Source organism: Callorhinus ursinus, unplaced genomic scaffold, assembly GCF_003265705.2.
Source record: "Callorhinus ursinus isolate GAN/ISIS: 27379988/994484 unplaced genomic scaffold, GSC_fseal_2.0 scaffold71, whole genome shotgun sequence".
In the NCBI taxonomy this organism is placed as follows: Eukaryota; Metazoa; Chordata; class Mammalia; order Carnivora; family Otariidae; genus Callorhinus; species Callorhinus ursinus.
Window position 1 is genome coordinate 3,497,911 of NW_027397133.1, and position 14,038 is coordinate 3,511,948.

Consider the following 14,038-nt stretch of genomic DNA (forward strand, 5'->3'; position numbering starts at 1 on the left):
CAGAGCCTTCAGCGGCGAGTGATCTAGACCATTCTCATCCAGAGCCTTCAGCGGTGAGTGATCTAGACCATTCTCGTCCAGAGCCTTCAGGGGGAGCGTGCATGACCCTGACCACAGCTTGATTTGGGGCTCCCGGCTGCGGAACCGTGAGAGAACCCATTTCTGTTGCTGGTCTTTTGCAAGGGCAGCCGCAGGAAGAGCCCGGGGCTTCCCGGTCAGATAGCTGGGCTTCAAATCGTGACTCCCCTTCCCTCGCTTGTGACGTCAGACAAGTTACTTGGCCCTTCTGTGCCTCAGTTTCCTCATCCGGGAAGTGGGGCTAATGATAATGTCTCCGTCCTAGAGTTTGTGTGAAAATTAAGTTGAAATGATAAAAAAGGACTAAAACAAGGTCTGCTGCCTTGTAAGTGTCCGCACGTCATTAGCTTTTCTTAATAATATTTGCCTTGCTGACATATCAACTGCGCGCCCTGAGTGCCTGTGAGCCTGTATCTCTCCAATCGCCTGAGCTCCTGCAACTCCAACCCAGTCTCTCCCTGCTCAAGCCGCGTCCATGGCTCCCCAACGCTCTGGGGACACACTTGGAGCCCACTATCCTGCCCGCCTGCCCCCCACCGCCGCGGCTGAATGACTAAAGAAATGGACGGGTGGGTGGATGGAATAACAGGGGCAGCAGCTCGTCCCCCTGCTTCTCAGGCCGCTCTTGAGCCACTTCCAACCCCATTTCTCAGAACCCGCCTCCGCCCCAGTCCCCGCGGGTCCCTCTAACCGTGCTTTCCCGACCCCCTCTCCCTTAAGCCGCCACCAACCGGGCTGCCCACGCGGCCGCGCTCGGCCGGGGCTGGGCAGGCGGCGCTCTGCTGACCCCTGGTGGCCGCGCGCAGCAACGCCGCCTTCTTCGCTCCGGGGCCCGGGAGCGCCTAGTCTGTGCCGGGTGCTGGCCGTAGCTTGAGGAGCTGGCTCCGACCCCTGGGTTTCGCAGGAGAGTGGGGGTGGGACAGGGTGATCAGATGCACGGGTGTGTCAGCCCTGGAGTCGTCCGACCTCCCCTCTCCACTCCCACTGTCCCTGCTCCTGCCCATCCAGCATCGCCTCGCTCCCGGATCCTGACTACAGGCTGGGTCTTACTGATTTCTCCTTTTGCCTCAGGCTTCAGTATGGCTCAGCGCTCTTACTGATTGTTTTTATCTAAAACTGTGGGCCCTGAGGGTTGGTTGGTTGGTTGGTTTGCCTTGAGACATTTTTATCTTGATCACGGGGGTTTTTGTTTTTTTTTTTTTGGTGTGCCCTTAAATATCGCACCTGAGGCCAGTGTCTCACTCACTTCACCTTGGTCCCTGCCGCGCTGCAGTATCACCTCCTCGGAGAGGGCTTCCTGACCACTCTAAATAGCATCCCTGCTCCCCCCAACCCACACCCTTAACTCCCCATCCGTGCTTGATTGACATTCTGGCACACACTTCTTTCTTAGCCTGTTTACTGTGTTTTCGCTAGATACCAGTTCCCAGTTGTGTGTCCCTGGGGCCTGGCACAGAGTAAATGCTCGGGAAATACGTGTTAAGTGGCAAATACAATTTGAGTAACAAACTGAGAATGATGCTCTTAGAGAGGAGAATGTGTTTTTCCTTGAAAGCAAATGGGTCCGCCTTGGTCGGGGAGGGCTGTGGCTGAGGAAGGAGGTGGGCTGAAATCGAAAAGCGTGAGGAGGAAGGGGTGGACAGTGGGGAGGACAGCGTTCCAGGAGGGGACAGCCCTGCAGAAGGCCTGAGGTGGGCGGGCCCCTGGGGAGCGGGAAGGCTGGGAGTGCAGGGGGAGGGGAAGGCTCCCCAGGAGGGTGGGCCGACTGAAATGTTGGGGCTTTCCTTTAAGGGATTTGGGGAGCCCTGGACGGTGTGAGGGGAGGGGTGGCAGGGCCAGATCTGGTTTGAAAAGCTCCCCCTGGCTGCCTGAGGTGGACAGGGGTGGATGGGAAGCTGAAGGCCAGGGAGGCGGCTGGGACAGACATCTCTGTGAGGTTCAAAGAGGATGGTGGCAGGGAACGTGGAGGAGAGTGGCCAGACTTGAGAGCTATGTGGAAGGTAAGACGGACCTTGGAATTGGTCCGGATTGAGGGGAAAGGGAGAGTGACAGGTGGAGGGCTCCAGGGTTTCTGGCTCGTAAGGGACAGCCGTGGAGAAACAGTCAGGACTTTGGCTGTGGGTGTGCCACAGGGAGGCGGAGGAGGGTGGGGTTTGGGGCAGAGGTCTGGGCTGGAGAGGCACATGGGAGAGGTCGGCTTACAGACGGAGAATCAAATCAAGGGCGAGGTTGAGACCGCTGTGACCTACAAACCAAGGATCTACCATGTTCAAGGCAGCTTGGGAGGACATATGGGGGTGGAGGGGACTCACAGGCCCTGCCCCCAGCAGCTCTCCACTTGGGGGGATGGCGGCTGAGAGGTGCAAGGATACATCTACACGCAACCTGAACAGAGTTAAAGACAGGTTTACGCCAGCACACATATTGAGTACCAACTGTACACTGTATTTTTTTTTTTTTTTAAATAGGATGAGTGCTGAAGCATTTATGGGGGAGTCACATGAATCCCCAGGGCAAGCAAATAATAGATGTTGGGCGAATCATTGTGGCCCTCTAGAAGGATTTCTAGAGGAAGGCTAGCTCTGAGGGGTGGGTGAAGGTCTGATGGATAGAGCTGACGTTTGGGGGTGTGCGGACAGAAGGAATCCCGGGCAGAGGGACCGGCACAAGCAAAGACCTGGATGCACGCAGAGAACAGGAATGATTTTGACCGACGCCAGCGGGTGGGATCCAGAGTGAGGACTCCCAGCATTGCTGTCAGAGCGCCCACTTCCCCGTGGGCACCTGGCTGAGGGAGCACCCAGCCAGCGCCGGAGCTCTGCTGATGGGCGGCGGCTGCCTGGCACGAGGGCTGTGGGGCCCGAGCTCCGTGGATGTCCTGGTCCAGAAGCCACGTCTGCCACGGGCACAGGAAGGGGGGGGTGTCCTGTACGTTGACGAGTTCTCGCTTCTGCCATAGGTAATGCGGAGCTAGGTCTTCCTTCTGGAGTAACTTTGGGCTATGAAGAAGATGGATGGCAAGGGGCAAGGCTGAGGGCAGGGGGGCCGCTTAGGGTGTGGGGTTGCCCATCAGCAAGCAGCGAGCTGGAATTAGGGCTTGTGCCAGAACGGAGGCACTAGGGACAGCAAGGGCACAGGTGCACGCACACCTAGGGAGCCAGCCATCCCTGGAGGCGCTGTCCTGAATGAAGGGGCTTAACAGAGGCTAACACTCCAGGGCCACCCAGGCAGTAAGCCCCCTGCACAACTAGCATGGCCTCAGACAACCGGTCTGGGAGGGGGTGAAAGGGCAGGGCAGGGGCTGCTGACTTTGGTGTCCCCTGCTGGGGGCCTATGGCCACAGAGGTCTGGGCTTTGGCTAAAGAACCTGAACTGCCCCCCCCCAGACACCTTCTCCTGGGGGTGCTCTAGGATCCCTGCACCCTGTGGCCAGAGAACGGTCTCCTCCCGTGTGCTGGGCCTTGGCCGTGGCTTCTGAGGAGGAGCTGGGGTCCCCACAGGGCCTGAGGCCACGTCCGCTGAGGGAAGGGTGCTCAGGGCCCTGGCAGGAGGGGCCACCTTCATCTCTCTCAGGTTTGGTTTTTTACAAGATTGATTTATTAACTATGATACATATCACATAAGGCCTTTTCAGTTTTTTACACCATTCCCATTGAGACGAGTACAATACTTTGTAGCAAATACATGATTTTAAAAAACAAAACCAAACAAAACCACCTCAGTCAGAGATGCCTCAGCCTTAGTTGATGGCTGACCATGCACTAATCAGGTTGGAGCCTCAAAAACCCCACAACGTGTTTAAAAAAAAAAAAAAAGGTCTGGAAATTAAGCAAACATTCCTAACACCAACTAGAGGATGTCCTGGTTAAAGCCCCTAAAATACAAAGAAATAATTGTTATACTTTCTTTACATACAGTTCTCCACTTTTGCTGCAAAACAGAAATTTAGGCACACGGCCAGACTACTAACACATTTCAATACCATTAATATGCTTTTTTTTCTCAGGAAACTCAAAATATTTGTTAATTCAACATATATAAAGATCATTTAACATGTGAAAATACAAGTACCAGAAAAATAAGCTGGCAGCAGCACTATTCCAAATTTTCAAACAAGTTTTATTCCCATACAATCCAGACATTTCCTTTTCTTTTTTATGTACACAGGGAACAGGATTCTTTTTTATGCAAACAATAACTTAGGCCCTGTCTCGACTACATGAAAGTGTAACCTGACTGCCGTGGGCACAGAGCTGGCTCCCCAGGAGGGAAGGACCCTTCCCGGCCGCGGCCCCACCACCTCGGGAGAGAATGGCCTTTCCCCCCCCACCCAGCCCCCCCCCCCCCGTCGCCAGCAGGTCCCAGGCGTGACTCGGTCCGTCCCTGTCCTTTCACCTAAGCGCAAACGAGTGGCTTGAACCTGCCAAGCAACAGGAGGGCGACTCCTCGTCCACCGTCTGCGGAGTCGGCGAGGCCCGGGAGCGAGTGCAGTGCCGGCTGTCCCCGTCCGCGGGGCACACCGCGCCCACTGCACAGGAGGACCGTGGGGCCTGGTCCCCAGCAAGTAGCCCAAGGCCCTGGGGCTTCCTTCTCTCGGCGACACAGCGGCTGGGCAGTGCCCTCAGTGGCAGCGAGACGGTGTCCGCTCCTTTCTCGGAAACTCCAAAGCAGCGTGGCTGTCCTTGCAGGAAGGGGAAGGGGGCCCAGAGGGGCAGGGTTCTCACCAACACAGCGAGCTTTTCAAGTTTCAGGGCTGAGGATGGACCGCCCTCCAGGCCTCCCCCCGAGACCAGGGGACCAGGGCCCCAGCAAAGCCAGGGGCAGGTGTGCGCTCCAGGACCCCCCTGGCCAGCGTGCGGCTCCTATGATGTCGCCCTCTGTCCACCTGGCAGAGCCCAACCAATTCTCCTAGAAGAACCACACCTGGCAGCACGAAGGCTTCCTGCCTCGCGGTAGGAAGACCAAGGTGGCAGGAGGGTGTAGAACACAGGAAACAGTGCTGTTCCTCAGCACTCCAGAACGTCAAGTGATGGGAAGAACGATGTGACGGAGCGCAGGAATAAACGTGCCGCGTGTGATCCCCAATATGCAACACAGCCAAGAATTCAGGGCGCATTCACAAGGCAAGCCGCTCAACCTTGGACCCCTTCCTCCACGGAAGCATCCGTGTCAGAGCCAGAATCAGCCTTCCGCTCACAACCAAGGGCTGTTCATTTCCACCAAACATGGCAACTATTCTCTTGCGGATGTGGAACATGGGCCAGGGAGAGAGCTCCCGGGCAAACCACTACTTAGTCCTGTCACCTCTGCTGACCCGCTCCCCCATTCTGGCCAAGGCTGACTAATGCCTGCCCTTCCCTCGATTCCAGAGCGGGAGAATCATCATGAAAGCACTCTTCGGGGCTTCACACGCTGGATGGACTCGAGGGGTGGGTAGCATTCCATTTACGGCAGCACGTCCCAACACATGCCCCGGCTTGCCTCTGTGGCTCCCGTCCAAGTGCCCATTCGGTCTGGGTGTGAACCCCCGGCCCAGGGCCCCCAACTACCACGAAGGGCAATGCCAACCCAGAATGACAAGAGAGACAGCCCCCAGTCCGAGTCAGTCTGGAGAAGCAGAAAACTAGAAGCTAGACTTGACAGAAGAAATGGAAACAAGAGAAACCCCTGGCGCTTCCTGCCCCCGGTGGCTCTTCCGGGGCATGAGCCATCAGGTCCCTCCTGTGCATCCTTTAAGCCCCGGCAGGACACCGGGCACAGCCAGGTGAAGGGGCTCCTGCGGCTCCCCGAGCTGGCTGGCAGGGGGTGCTGTTGGCCCAGAGGCTACCCCGGAAAAGCCCGGCTCCTGCCACTTCCATGAGGGAAAGGACACAAAGCCGCTGTCCCTTGTTGGTAAGCCACCCCTGCCCACACACCCAGAAAAGTCACCATCTCTCTGTACGTCTGTACAGTCTCAGGGATGCGGGGAGCTTAGGGGCTTGGCCAGTTCCTGGGGCACAGCCCAGGCATGCAGGTGGTGGTGGTAGGGTGGCAAAGGAGGCGGCGGAGGAAACTGGTTAACGGGGGTGGTGGGAGGGGGACCGGGCTACTTTTCAGTTCACACAAGGGATGGTGGTCCCAGACCACCCCCACCCAATCCCTGAGGGGCTGCCTCGGAGTGGGTAGGTGAGCATGATCTAGAAAAAGGGAGATTCGTTCAATGGAGTGATTTCCTCACCTGCCCGGGACTCCGAGCAGAGGGGGCTGGAGAGCCAGGACTGCGGGTCTGCCAACCGGTCACAACCCCACCCGTCACCTTCCTGCCAACCCTGACCTCGAGCATTGGGCACAGAGCCACCACAGAAGAGATCCCTCACCCAACATTTACATCAACGTTCATGTACCTTAGGTTTGTTTTTTGACTAGTGTTCTTAAAAAGAGGTGGTAAAACTTGCAGGGATAGTTTTCCAAGCACCTTATCTTGCCGAACAAGAACTATTAACAGTTAAGGTATCCAGCTTATCCAGAGGAAGAAGTCAGCGAGCGCAGGGCCTACCCGACCCTCCAACAGCCGACAGCCAGGGTCTGGGGCTCGAGGCTGTCCCAAGCGAGGCAGCTGTCAGGCCACCCGGCTGAGGGGACCCAGGGCATCGTAGAACCTACCACAGGCGTTGCTTCTTAAAGTGCAAAGAGACCTGGAGGCTGCGTGGCCTGCAGGGCCCCGAAGCCCACGGCACCTCCGTGTCAGGCTTCCCAGTCGCAGAGGCCATGGCCCGGCCACGAGGAGTGGGAGGGCAGCCAGTATCTGTAGCAGCCTTAGCAGAATCGCTGTGTTTGGGGGACAGAAGGTGGGGCATGCGAAGGGTTCTCCAGGGGTCAGGGGGAAGGCGAGGAAGCCGAGGCGAAGGCCACTTCCCAGGAAGGGCTAGGGAGGGCCACAGGCTGTGTGGGTGACAGGCAGGCACGGCACCCTCGTGACTCTGACAGATTGTGACTTTTGCCCCTCCAGGCCCTCCTAGTCCTGGGAGCACAAAGGTTGTCCCTGTGCAGGAACGGGCCAACCACACTTCTCCACACATCGCCCACTTCCCATGAACACCCCTGGGCCAGTGGTGTTCTGTGGCCCAGAATGAAAATGACTCCACTCCCTACAGCACACAAACTAAACCAAACCCCAGGTACACCCACCGTCCCCCCAGCTGTGCCCTCTCGAAAAGGCATACCCCCACGTGCACAAGCACTCACGCACGCACACACCCACACACACCCAGGCGCACACAAGAGTAGTGTTCCCACAGCACTGTAGTGTCTTCCAAAGCAGACCAGGATCCAGGCTGGTCTCCCCAAGCTCTTCCCACCAAGGGCTTAAACTGTCTTCTTGGGGAAAGGGGATCTGGTGACAGGCTTTAAGCGGGACCCCAACAGCTTCTCTGGCCACCACCCTTGGGCATCCTGGTTTCCCTGTGACCACCTGCTTGCTTCTCCGAGAGGTGGGAGGAGGGGTGGATCTTGAGGTCTGCAGTGTCTTCCTCTTTCTTTTGTAAGTTACTGGGGATTTTTTTCCATGTTCCTTCCAGTGTTCTTTGTTTTAAAGGGACTGTATCCCCAAAGCCTGTGAAGTGGGAGGGGGCATGTGGGAAGCGGAGAGGAAGCCACACACTCGTGGTCCAGGCACACAGCCACCCTCGCTGCTCTGACCTGCCGGGCCAGCACCCTCAGCACTGTACCTTGGGTTGACAGAGCTGTGGCCTGGGTGTTCCCGGGGAGGCTGCTGGACAGGGGCTCACCTAACGGGGGTGGGGGTGCAGATATGGAAGGTGGGAAGAGACGGATGAAACGGACGGGAATTGTTCTCTGCGGGGGCTGCCGGCCTCACCCTGGGGCGGCCCAAATCTCGGAGCCTCCTCCCGTTGGCAGAGGCCGGGGCTCTGTCCAAGCAGCGGGTGGATGCCCCGAGGTTGGTATGCGGGGGCAGGTGGGGCAGATGGTCTGGGGAGCAGTGAGCGTGCGGAGGGCCGCGGGGGCCACTGCCTGGCCAGTGCAGGCCTCAAAAGGGTCCAAGTCAAAGGGCAGGGTGCCCCCTGATGGCTGCGAACAGCTCTAGGTCTGCAGCGCCGGGCTCAGGGGGCCTGACAGCCCAGCCCACGGCAGACTGGGCCTGGTGCTGGCGCTGAGGTCTTGAGAAGGTTAACAGGGGAGAGGGGACACTCTCCCCACCCCTACCCCAGTGGACCTGGTTTTGTTCAAGACCAAACGCCACCCCGTGGAAGAGAGAAGGTCTCCTTTTGCCCCAGGCCTTGGTGGCTCACAGCGTGTGTTCTGCTTGAAGCTGGGAGGGGAGCAGGGCCTGCATGGGGGACTGGGGGGTGGGCGGAGGGGATTGGGGGGGTGATGGCTGACTCGTGACAGGTGTGGAGGTGAGGAAGGGGACGGTGGAAGCCACGGCAGAGGGGGAGCTGGGCGTGGCACCAGGAGGCTCACTGATGGGCCGATTGTGGAAGAAGAAGGGGCACTGTTGGATGAAGAGCTCAATGATTGTCTGGTAGGTCCTCGTGGCCGTGAGGGCGTCCATGGTGCTGAAGTCGGGTCTCATCAAGGTGGGCCAGAAGCAGATGGAAAGGTTCTCACTGGTCATGAGATTCACCTTGTTGTTGTGGCTGACTCTGTGGGGGACACCAAACTCATGGTCAGAGCACCTTGGATGAGGCTCTCCGCCAGCAGGGCCCCTGCCCTGCCCCCTGTGTGCTCATGGTCACCGTCACCCCAGCTGCTCTCCCACAACCTGAAAACAGAAAAGGCCCAAGTACAGCTGTCTGTGGCCTAGCCTGGAAGTCGACACCTGAGACCCTGTGTGGCCAGCGCTCTGCTCCCGTGTCACCACTGGGTCAGCCCCTGAGGGGTGGCTCTGGGGTCCTGGCTCATGGGATGCCCTCCACAAACCCCACGGGTAGACGGTCTGCCTCAGGGACTCTCGTCCAGACACCAGGGTGTGTGACGCTGCTCTGGCTGAATAGAGAGGGAGTGTGCACATCCTGAGCTGGAACTCCATAAAACACCACTCTGCCAAGAGAGGAACAGGTTCGCCTGGAAAACCAACCTATTCTGTCTGTGAAGAAATCCGGGAAACAGTCTGCTGACAGACTTCCTGCCCGCAGCTCCTGCACTCACTTGACAGGTTAAGTTTCTTCACAGCACCCCCATCTTGCTCAGTGTTTTGTCACACACGGAGAGGACTCTGGGCATGCTCAGGGCCGCCTGGGCCTCTCAGATAGAACCAGGATTGGCAATGTGAGGAGCCAGGAGGCCAGGATACTCCTCGGTGAGCCAGATGTGCGCCCACTGAGGAGGTGCACCAGCAGCCCCTGGCAGGCTGGGCTGGGCCTGGCTGCCAGGCTGAGAACACGGCCTGGTCCATCATTCTGCTGCTAGCTGGCCCTAACTGGCAATTTCAGGAGGAGGGAAGACCAAATAGCAAGCCCTGCAACATACTTGTTCAGGTGAGAGATGACATATTTGAAGACTTCATGGTTTTCCTTTGGAAATTTCTTGAGTACCTCCTTAAGGGCATGTAACTTCTGCTCCCGGTCATTGATTTCTGAGGAAAGAGAAAACCAAAGTCTTTCGTGGCCATGGCTGGTGGCTTACGGGCTCAAGACAAATACTGGTCCTGGGCAGGTGGTGAGACTAGCGGGCTGAGGGCCACCTCAGGGCACACACCGCCCAGGGCTTTCAGACAAGGTCAACCCCAGTCTTTCCCCCAAAAGCCTCTGCCCAAGGCAGGCACACCTGGCGGTGGCACCGACCCAAAAGCCAGGCCTACCTCTGGGTCCCAGGCCCTTGCTGAAGGGGAGCACTGTGTGCCTGGGGCTTCCTGGCCCCCACTATCCGAGACTCAAGGATCCACAGAGACACCACCATAAAGAACACCATTCTTTGCTCATCCGGTTGCCCCTGGAGACAGGCATCCCAATGCAGAAAGCCTGCATGCTTCCTGACCAGACGGGTGAGCGCTGCCACCCACCCACGCCAACAGACTGTCTAGGGAGGGAGTTTGTCACAAGACCAGGGCTCTGTCCTTTTCCTAGAGACACAAGGACCCTCTACACAACTCCCTATTGGAGGAGCTGATGGAAACAGTGGGGGAATTCTCAGGCAGTTCATCAAAGGCACTATGCACCCCCTTCCCCCATTACCGCCCACACTTTGCCCATCATGGAATCCTAATGCAGTGGGAGTGGGAATACAAGCCAACTCGAACAAGTGCTCATCCGCACCAGTCCTGGTTCAGTTAGTCGTCGGCGTCCTATGAGGCAGGGGCTTGTCAGGCCACTGAGGGATAAGGAAGGTGAGGCCCAGAAAGGCTGCAGAGCTTGGGAACCAGACCCCACTGACTGGCTGCAGAACCTGAGTGGGGCCCATTGTGCTTGCTCCCTGGGGTCCCGGCTGCCCTTTCTTGAATACGCTTGGCTTGCCTTGGCTGGGAGAGCCAGCCCAGATTTCTCTGAGCATGAAAGACCTCCTTATGACTACTTCTAAGAGCTGAAGGTGACACCTAGGACCCAGAAAAACCACAGTCGGATCCAGGAAGAGATAACAACTACCCCTCACTTAGGGTTGTGGGGGTGGGTGAATGGCTAAAAAAATATGATGGCTCCTGACTGTTGTGGGGGCACAGACTCCTTTGCGATGGATGTAAGCTCTGGAGCCTCTCCTCAAACACGCCATGCACAACTCTGTCTACAATTTCTGGAGGCTCGCGGGTTCCCCAAAACTCATCGTATTCCTTAGGAAGCCTCTGGCCTCCACGTTAAGAACCTCTGCAGCAGGTGACGTGCCCCCAGAGTCATGGTCCAGGGAGGCGCAGGAGGAGCCTGGCTCAAGCTAGACTGGGAAGGACAGGCGGAGTGTGCACCGCGGGGAAGGGACGGCAAGGTGCAGGGGGGTAAGGCCGTGCGTGCAGCGGGTCAGAGCCCAAACCCAACCCCCGCGGTCCTGGGTTCAAATCCTGTCTCTGACACCAGGCAGCCGTGTGAGTGTGGGTGAGTGACACCTGTGAGCGTGCACCCCTTGTCTGTACGAGGGGCTGACGATGGTGATGCTGCACGGTGAGATGCAGACACACAGTCAGCACCTGGAGGCAGTCTGAGGGGCAGGAAGCAGTGGAAAGGAAGGCCGCAAGGATGGACAGGGCTGGAGTGACCCAGAGCTTTTGCCAGCAGGCTCACAGGCATGGAACCCGGTGAATCTTTTGACTCAACTGTGGGACTTCATAAAAATCGTGTTTCCGTAACAGCTGTCTGGTAGAAAATGACTGAAAGGCCACAGGAACTAATTGTGTGGGGCCATTATCACCCTCAGGGCTCTCCACCCAAGCTTTAAGGGTTCAACTTCAAGAGTACACTTTCTCTCTGGCTTTGAGTTTCAAAAATCTTTCCTGTTAAGCTTCAGTACAAAGTTTACTTAAAACAAGTACATTGCTCTCATCAGCAGGAGTGACTGTCTTGACACCTGAGAAGCATGTGCGGGGCTCAGAATCCCCCCCACAGAATCATCACACCCTCTCCCAGACGCGAGTTTGGTACAGGTCTCTCCTGGGCGCCCGTGGTGCGCCACCAACGCAGCTGTGTGTTTCCACTGGGCACCTGACCCCTGGGGCACCTGCACCCAAGAGCAGGCCTCACCCGTGCTCCTGGCTAGAGGCAGGAAGCGGGGCTGGCAATGACGGGGGCCTGTCCTCCACTGAGCGACAAGTATGCTTGCTGCCTCTGTCTTCCTTGGGAAGAGGAGCACGCAGAGGTGGGAGTACCGGGACTCGTGTGCTGTCCTTGGGAATGCCAGCCTCCCTCCCCACGTAGCGTGGCAGCGAGGTGCTCAGCAAGGACCTAGATGGCCCCTCTCCTTGTGCTTCCCTGCTCCCTTCCTCCAGCCGGCTTTGAGGCGCAGGTGCTCCTGAGTGCTGAGGAGCACTGAGTCTGGCAGGAGGAGGAGGAGAAGGGAGGAAGAACATCAAGGAGAGCAACAGAAGCCTCTCAGTGCAGAGCCCAGCCTTCCCTCTGTCTCATGAAAAACACGGCCCATCTTGCTGACTTGACCTCACTCGCCTCCTCCCTCAAGCAAAGGAACCTTCTCTCGGGTACTCAGGACGCCACTGATTTCTTACCTCTGGACAGTGCCAGAGTGCTAATGGGACAACTTCAGAGTCGCTCTTTGTGTAGCCCTCACCACACGGGGCTCCTCCTACATGCTGGTTGAGAAAACCAAGAGGCAGCGCCACAGACAGAAGACTGGTGAGGGGGAGGGTGGGTGGGCACAGGCCGTCTCCCAGTCCGGCATGCCTGCTCTGGGTCCCCGGCCTCCTGCCACGCTGCGGGGCTCCCCCAGTGATCCTCTCTGAAGGAAAAGGTGGGATGGCGAGGGCACCTCTGCAGGGCCAGGGCCTCCCCAGCTCACACCCCATACTTGTGAAATTCGGTCTCAGGTTCCTGAGAGGCATTTTCAGGCCAGCCGAACCAAGACAAAATCTGGACACAGACCAGACGACTGAGAACTCATTGAGAACTAACAAATACCCCAAGAACTCAGGAGGAAGCAGAGGCCACGGCTTAGGGGTTAGCCCGCCACACTCCTCACAGCACAGAGATCAAGTGTAGCTCCAGGAAGTAAGAGTACTGGTCCAAGGTCACACAAGTTGCTGTCAGGGTTCTTGATCCCAAACACTGTTCTTGCCCTGGCTAGGGCACTCTTCTGCTGCCACCTTTAGCCCAGGCCATCAGACTCTAGGCTGGGATTTGCTGCCACCAAACTCAGAGCCTGGAGGAAAATCTCTGATGGCCTTTGACCATCTCGCACACCTGCAGCAGCAGAAAAGGAAAAGCCTGGCTCAAGGCCCTCTCACCCTCTCAGTGATGCGCATGCAGGCACTCACGGCATGCCACCCCCACCTCTCCCTCAGGTGCAAAACGAAGCCGAGGCCGAGATTTCACTCTTGGGCCTGGACTGGAAGATTCTGGGTGTCTTTCTGCAGGAGGCATGACCTTGCAGTCACCTGTCCGGTGCTTCCCAACCCATCAGATGAAGCAGGGACTACACAGTCATCTGTCCATGCCATCTGCCCGGTCCTACACAGGGCCTGGCACGTGCCAGGATGTGAGTGAGGAACACCCCTGGGACCTGATGCAGTTATCTCGACAGACAAGAGGAAGCAGAATCCCAGAATTACTTTATCATCTCTAGCTGTAAGGCATCCCAGCTCTCGATGGGAATGGTAAGATGGTGAGCCAGTATCCTGAACCACTTGGGGCACATATCCCTTTGACAAGCTGATGAAAGCTACTGGTCTTCTCTGTAGACTAAACTGTGCATATGGAGCTTTATAAGCAGTTATGGGGCTAATGAGGGCCTGGAGCCAAAGGTCCTTAGGCTCAGGACATCTGTGCAAAGACTGAGCTGGCTCTAGGAACCCTCTGGCACAAAAGACAGGACGGGGCCTGCGGGGGACTGGCTGGACTGGTGGGATTCCACATCGGTGGTGGTGGGGTTAGGGGTGTCGTGAGAGGAGAAAGAGAAGACGCGGGGCAAGAATAAATGATCACAGGTGGTCAAGGCCAGGGTGAGGTGTGTGGGTGAGAAAGAACAGGGAACAACTCAAAGCCCTTTTCTCTGCCTCCTGAAATCCTGGTCCTCCTTGAGGCCACAGCCCAGGCGCCACCTCTTCCATGAAGCCCTCGACCCTAGGCCCTCTCACTGCATTTTCCGCACTTCTAGCTCAGCTGGCTTCATTCTGTCTGGCAGGTAACTAGAGCACGTGCCCCGGGAGGGCAGGGACAGTGTCTGTGCACAGAAGGTCAAGCCCCAGCATGCCACTCCCTAAGCTGTATGGGCGGCGGCCACTGCTGCTACCTCTGAATCACACACACATCACCTTGAGTACGGTGGGAAGATAACTGGTGAATAATCACAAGAATCTCTATTTGTGGGCCTA

The 14,038-nt window shown here is 57.4% G+C and overlaps 1 protein-coding gene across 1 annotated transcript in view; it reads right to left on the reverse strand.

Annotated features, from left to right (window-relative positions):
- Positions 1–4,176: 4,176 nt before the first annotated feature.
- ARHGAP35 (Rho GTPase activating protein 35) overlaps positions 4,177–14,038 on the reverse strand; it is a 125,119-nt gene continuing 115,257 nt past the window's right edge. Inside the window, exons 6-7 of the mRNA XM_025849604.2 lie at positions 9,547–9,652; positions 4,177–8,720 (exon numbers count right to left, since the gene is read on the reverse strand). Of these exons, the coding sequence (XP_025705389.1) occupies positions 8,363–8,720; positions 9,547–9,652 (464 nt within the window). The 3' untranslated portion in view covers positions 4,177–8,362. The remainder of the gene's footprint in view (positions 8,721–9,546; positions 9,653–14,038) is intronic.